At 32.9% G+C, this 7,675-nt stretch overlaps 1 protein-coding gene across 1 annotated transcript; it reads right to left on the minus strand.

The window, feature by feature from the left end:
- Nucleotides 1–2,302: 2,302 nt before the first annotated feature.
- Nucleotides 2,303–6,412, minus strand: LOC108782524 (glycine-rich cell wall structural protein). The gene is made up of 4 exons (XM_018550808.1): nt 6,386–6,412; nt 4,341–4,730; nt 3,351–3,615; nt 2,303–2,720 (listed from the first exon to the last, which is right to left on the minus strand). Exons 1-4 carry the CDS (start codon nt 6,398–6,400, stop codon nt 2,614–2,616), a joined length of 777 nt encoding a protein of 258 aa, XP_018406310.1. The 5' UTR covers nt 6,401–6,412; the 3' UTR covers nt 2,303–2,613.
- Between the last annotated feature and the right edge of the window lie 1,263 nt (nt 6,413–7,675).

A 7,675-nucleotide genomic window follows, 5' to 3' on the forward strand; every position in this document is an offset into this window, starting at 1 on the left:
AATATTATATTATTTAATATTTAATATTATTTAGATATTAAATGAAATCTTTATATCAAATTCCAAGTTAAACTTAATACTTGGTGTTGTTTTCTACAAAATGGATCAAAAAGATACATATAAATGAAAATACATGGAATTTATCGTACATTCTATATAACACATCACTCAATAAGTTCCGGGCCTAACTAATAAAACAACTTTTAGACAAAATTCGACGTTATTCATTAACATAGTCTCCTTCTAGGGTGATACACTGATTCCAGCGCTTCTCTAACAATTCAATGCCTTTTTTGTAGAACGATTCGTTTTTGGCAACAAGATACGCTTCAGTTTCCACAATGGCCTCATCATTTGATCCAAATTTCTTTCCCTGGAACATTTTTTTGAGGTCTGCAAACAGCCAGAAGTTGCTGGGTGCAAGATCTGGAGAATACGGTGGATGGGGAAGCAATTCGAAGCCCAAGTTGTGTAATTTTAGCATCGTGGCGATCGACTTGAGACACGGTGCATTGTCTTGGTGAAAGAGCGCTTTTTTCTTCTTCATTTGTGGCCGTTTTTCCGTAATTTCTTGCTTCAAACGTATCAATAACGTTATATAATATTCGCTATTGATGGTTAGCCCTTTCTCAAGGTAATCGATGAACAAAATACCTTGCGCATCCCAACATACGGAAGCCATAACTTTGCCAGCTGATGTTTGCGTCTTTGGTCGCTTTGGACAGCTTTCACCTGCTGCATCAGATGACTGCCGATTTGACTCCGGAGTGAAGTGATGGATCCATATTTCATCCATTGTCACATGTCGACTCAAAAAATTCTTCTTATTGCGCTGAAACAGTTGCAAACAACGCTCTGAATCGTCGACGCGTTGTTGTTTTTGATCGACTGTGAGCAAACGCGGCACCCACTTTGAACACAGCTTTGTCATTGACAAATGTTTATTCAAAATGGTGGATACACTGCTGTTTAATATCTTCAACTCCTCTGCTATCTCACGCAACTTCAATTTACGATCGGCGAAAACAATTTTGTGGACTTTTTTGATGTTTTCCGGGACAATTGTCGAATTTAGGCGACCAGAGTGTTCAGCATTATTTGTGTTTTTACGACAGCGTTTAAAGTCAGCATACCACTTCTTAATTGCTGCTTTCGACGGAGCAGAGGACGAATAACACTTATCAAGCCATTGCTTTGCTTGAACGGTATTTTTTCCCATCAGAAAGCAATGCTTTATCAATACACAAAATTCAGATTTTTCCATTGTTTTGAAAAATGCAAAAGTAACGTCACTTAAACTACTGTAAAGGTCCGACAGCTAAAATTCTGACACGTCTGTTTAAAGATTTAGTACTTTCTAAAAATCATGGATTTTAGTACGCCATCTATTATGTCAGGCCCAGGACTTATTGAGTGATGTGTTACATATTCTATATTTATACGTAAATGGTGTTTGATAAGTCTGATAAATCTGTATCCACAATTCATTTGGTAATGTGATATCTGGAAAATATCACTCATTAAACCCTTCTGCCAAATTTCAGCTAGAATTGACGCATTGTTTGTGTTCGATCATCGTTTCAAGTGAGTGAGAAGTTTAGCAGTTGCCGCATAGAAAAATTAAAAAAAAAACGAATTTCGTGCATAATAACAGAATTGGACTTTAGATTCATTTCTCATTCATCCTATTACCTAAATTTAGAATAGAACAAAGAATCATTAAAAGCTTAATTTTATAATTTTGCACGGAATTCGTTTTTTTTTTCCATTTTTATACGTGGTAACTGCTAAACTTTTCGCTCGCTTGAAACGATGGTCGAATGTGAACAATGCGTCAATTCAGGCTGAAATTTGGCACAGAAGACTTTGAAGAATGATAATTTCCAGATGTCACAATAGATTTGAATAATGAGCAAGAGAAATAAATTTTATCTCTTATTATTTCAATTCTTTTCTAAATCGTTAAATTTTGTATCGCCATCAGTGACTGAATAAATCTTCCTAGATATTTTTATTATTCCAAGATATTTTTACATGTTGCCATTTCAACGATTTACGATTGTAAGTATCAATATAAGTTATTATAATTTATAATGAAATATATAATGATATTTATATATTTATAATTTTATCAATATAATTAAGAAATGCATCTCTTATATGGATGATTAGTACTTTTCAGGAAATTATTTAAAACGAAGTAAGGATGTGTGTATCATAGAAAGAATACTTCATTTATGTTTTACTACAAGCTCGTATAAATACGTACATAACATAAGAGTTTTATAATCGCTTAGCGGAAGATACAAGCGTATGTTTGATAATACAGTTATCATGTACAAAATTATATATATTATATATATAAATACATACATTCATGCATGCATATAAAATTATCCTAATTAGTCCTTGTGTAATCGTTAAATATAGGTGAAAGTGATTCGTGGACGCATACGTGATCGGAAAAGGGTTCGTGTGTGTCTCGAGTGTGTGAGCGAAGGATTACCGTATATTCAAAGTAAAAGCCATAAACGAGGGAGGTCCGTAATGGTTGTCGCCGGAAATGCACGTGGTATAAGTCATATTTTGGTAAGGTAGCCTCGTATCGAACGGTTATTTATGATAATTACTGTGCGATGGCAAATATTGATTACTGGCAATATCGCCACCGAAACTACCTCCAAAGCCACCTCCTGGTCCACCGAAACCGCCACCTCTTCCTGTTGATACAGAATATAGAGTTATAAAAAGTAATCTACTATTTTTTTTATATTATACATATATATATTGCAGAACATAAATTAATAGTAACTTTGTGCATCAATGTTATAATTTGCCACTCAACGATATATAACATATATCAATTACATCGTTGAATAGGAAATTATAAGATTGATATAACATTACTATTAAACAGTTTATGTTCAGTAGGGATATATATAAAACGTCTACGATAAAAATGTGATCTATGATAGACAAAACTCCTTCTGAAATAAACAGTTCGCATATTAATTTTGTATTATTATCAATTTCTAGTTAATTAATTAAATAATTAATATAATTTTATATTTATTTTTTTATATACGTGTATATTTAAATATACTGAAAAGAAATTATTAAATCTTAATATATATTTCTTTGAATAGTGTTAAGTAAATAAATTTACAGTAAATAAATATTTACTCAATAAAAAAAGTGATAGTTAAATTAATGATTCTCTTATATCAAATAAATATATATTTATATTTAGTAAATATTTATTTAGGCATATTCAAATAAATATTTATTAAAATTTTTTTCTATGTTCATTGCTTTATATATCACTATATTTTGCGAAGGATCATACTGACCTCCTTGATAACCGCCGCCTTGATATCCGCCTCCTCCATATCCTCCCAAACCACCACGAGAGTATTGAGCCTGTCCTTCGTATTGAACTTCCGCGTTGTATCCATTCACGTCGTCAGCCATGTACCGAACAATCTGCGTCCTCGAATCTGGCAACAGAACTCTGTACTCTCCTTGAACGACATTACCGTCGCTGCTTTCGCGTTGAGAGTAATCATTGCCGCTCGGAGGATCGACGACTTCATATTGGAAGCTGTATGGCTGCGGCTATAAAATAATACCAAATAAACTGTCATCGCGTGTATATGGCAAACAGAAAGGCGATGAGAAGCAAGTTATTATATAAAGAAATAAAAGTATTATGGTATAATAAATTACCGAAATTTGCAAGCATCACTAAATATTTTAAAGCCGTACGTTATTCTGCAAAATCAGTATTTATCCTTCTAAATTTCAAATGCGTACAATATATGATAGTCTGAAGGTAAAACAAGGTAAAACTTGATGTGTATAGGCAAAATTTTTTTAAAAAAGATAAGATATTAATGGCTGTGTTCAGCAAAAAAAGACAGCTTTACGAAATTAAATAACTTGATATTAAAAATTAATAAATAAAAATAATTTATCAGTAACAAATATAGAAAATTTTAAAATATAAAAAATTTTATATAGTTAATTAAAATATTTTATATTATTAATATAATTTAATATTGATATTATAACGTATAAAATATTACTTATTTTTAAATATTTTATAAATAAAAATATTATATAAGTTAAATTTTATTTAATATTAATATTTAAATAATTTATTGATATAATATAATATATGTGTGTGATATATAAGATTATCTTTAATATAATTAATTTTAATTTTTTATTGAATCTAAATGTAAAAACCAATTATATTAAAAAATTCCATAATAGTTGCGAAGCTGTTTCTTTTTGTTGAGTATTATATAGAATTGTAAATACATTGAAATTAATTTTACCCTTCCGCCGTCACGTCCACCGTATCCATATCCTCCTTGGAATCCTCCGGCACCACCGTCTTGATAACCACCGCTACCACCCTCGCCGAATTGCGGATGTCTATACGATGGCTGTCCTCCAAATCCGCTTGCACCTGGTCTACCAAAGGAGTCACCACCGGGTGGACCATAAGCTTGGCTTGGTCTTCCCCTGTAGCTGCCAATGCCAAAATCGCCACCGCGATTGCCACCCCCGAAACCGATGTCACCTGTATATCCTCCACCAAATCCACCACCGCCGCCACCTGGTCGGTTGTATTGATATCCTCCGGCACCTGCGCCACCCCCTGGTAGAAGACCCGCTAGAACATCACTGCCGATGCACGACAGCACCAAGACCAGCTTGGCCAACTGCAATCAGAGAGAAGATTCTGCGGCTTTGCTATGAGATCGGTGAGTAGCGAATTATAATCATAAAGAAATATCATTACTTCAGATTATTATATATATATATATATATATATGTATATATATATATGTTTGCACATTTACTACGCAACTTTGCTCATAAATACATCTATGATGATAGATAATAAAGACAGATCAATTAAGATAAATGCGATATCGAAGTACTTTTCGATGAAAAAATTAATAATGCTTAATCATAAAATCATTAAGAGTGATGACAACTTATTTGCCAAGTATTACGAAATTGCGAGAGAATGATGATTATATTACTGACTTCCGGTCTTGACTCACTAGAATTTTTTACTCTGAAGGAGAGTGTACACGTCGGTGGGTCATCTGGAGATGACCGAGACGCCGAGATGTTGCGGGATCGAGATTGTGGGCATTGCGGTGACCGCTGAGATAATCGCGTGTTACTGAGGGAAAGTGGGGCACAATCTAACATCCCTCCGTTATATGCGGTTATTCGACATCACGTAGCCAGGGAAAATCATATCGCTCTATCAACGCAGCATCTAGACCCGATTACATTATTATGTCGTTTATGACAAAAAAAGAAAGATTTTATCACTGACTTTTATTACTGATTACACGAATATTAGGCTCGTTCAGATATAGCACACTATAACAAAACGCTAAAAGACTTTTAAGAAGTGTTTTTAACTGTCGTTCCCTTGTCTTATTGTTAAATTTCATTTCTCAGTATTTGTTCACCCGATTATTAAATTTCTTAATCAGCTTTTGCCACAACGTTTATTGCAGTACGCAAGAAACGATAAGAACTGCATATGTGACCGGGATAAGTTGCAACATTTGTCATAAATGTCGCACCTTTCACGGCTGTGCGTTGTCACCAAGTTGAGAGTCATCGCTGGCACAATGGTAGATAATTGCAAATCGTGTTGCATACACGCATCACAAGCGTTATAAGATTCCAGATTAGCGATTACTGTTGCAATTTATTCCTGTTACAACTACTTCCATTTTCTTCTATTAAGCAAACTTAAAAGCTGTCTATTACGATTGCTTGTTCATTCATACTTTATCAAAGATATTTTGTTCGTGAGAATAAGAGAATGGCAGCTGTAACATCTTATGGACACTACACATTGAGACTAAATGATCAATTATAAAGAGCCTTTGATTTGTACTTTTTTTTACATGTGAGAAAGGGAACTGTCTTTTAATTTTCTATTGTTTATCATAACAACGAAATTGTTTTAGGCATTTTAAAATTTATCGGTGTGTAAATTAGAAGGTAAAACTCAGCCATGTATATTATATATACACAATATATTATATTTTATATATATATATATATATATAATAAAATTTTTAATAATTTTCGTAAACTTTTTTGTGAAAAAAAAAACGATTATAAAATAATTAAAAATAATTTAATACTAATAAACGATAAAAAAATTGATATAGAACGAAATAAGTTTTTTAAATAAATAATCGTTTATAACATTAATTGTTAACAATGATTAAAATTAATGAATCAATAATTATAAAACTCGTTGGGCGAACTGTTGCATTTTGTAGCGGAAAGGGCTAAAGCGGTCTCTGCCATCGCTTGATACTATTTGGTGGCCTACCTGGTGGCAATTCATATTGCTGTAGAACCGAAGACACGAAGTGAACTGAGAAGATGATCTTCTGGGGAGTTTATATACTGCTCAGACCCTTTGTTACAGTTTATCCTTCGTACTGCATATCCATGTATTAACTGGCGTATTAGAATGACCGACTGTGTACTGTGGGAGGGTGTGGGAGGCGGAGAGGTGCGCATCTTCCCTTCACTCTGTGTGATGCATTATGGGAAGAGATAGCCCGTTGATGACTGAAATGGCTTTAAAATTTTAATTGGGGCTACGCACGTGACTTTCGGTTTCTCGATCGGATCATCTCACACGGTAGAACATACTTTGTGTTCGGGAACACCGCATAGATATTGATTTCCGTCACGTAGAGATACGTGCCGAAAAAATCCGACTCATCAGCTTAGTTAGCGTGAACGAATCTTGAGCTAACAAAGTACTGCTTACATTGCAGAATATCAGGAAAATTACCGTTAGAGACGTTAGAGTGAGTCTGTTGATCGAATTAATTGCCTGCAATTAAGAAAGCTAAACTGTATTTATATAAATTTGATATTTGAATGAAAAAAAGAAATCCCGGAGAGTTATAATTACAAGCGTACTTTATATCATATATAATTAAATATGTTATTATGTATAATTACATTTTTTGATTATATATTATAAGTATTAAAAAATATTATGCAATATATATATTATTCTGTTTTTTAAATGTATGTCGATTAATTTGAATCGACAATTTTATGTGAAAAAAGTGATAGGATAGTGAAAGGTATGACATATTTTAAATTTGCAATTATGATTACTCGAACATTTTCTTATATGTGTATAGAATAAGAATTTTGCATGGGTATTATACATAGAGAATTAAAGCGTAACATTAATTCAAGGAAAGGGGAAAAAAAATTAGAAACAAATCTTTAGCTAGTACTATCGATTCCATGTAAAATCAGAGCTTAAAATTAAACATTTAAATTTGAATCGATAATAATTTATCCATGTGATACGGTTAATTTGTTAGACATAATTTCTATGCAAAATACATTATAAGGATATCATATCCGCTGAAAAATTTATGCGTCCACATTCCTGTAGACTTTCAAATATGTTAGGTATATATAGAAATAAAACCGAGAGGATAATTAAATCGACTTGTCAGAAGGTGATAGGGCAAAAAAAAAGAAAATATTTCAAGAGATGAGCGTGAGCTTCTCCAAACTATCGCGAATCATCGTCAGATGATTGAGCAATCGGCCTCCGTGTCGGCGCGGACATATATTTTCGACA

This window comes from Cyphomyrmex costatus, unplaced genomic scaffold (assembly GCF_001594065.2).
Source record: "Cyphomyrmex costatus isolate MS0001 unplaced genomic scaffold, Ccosl1.0 scaffold13, whole genome shotgun sequence".
NCBI classification, from domain to species: Eukaryota; Metazoa; Arthropoda; class Insecta; order Hymenoptera; family Formicidae; genus Cyphomyrmex; species Cyphomyrmex costatus.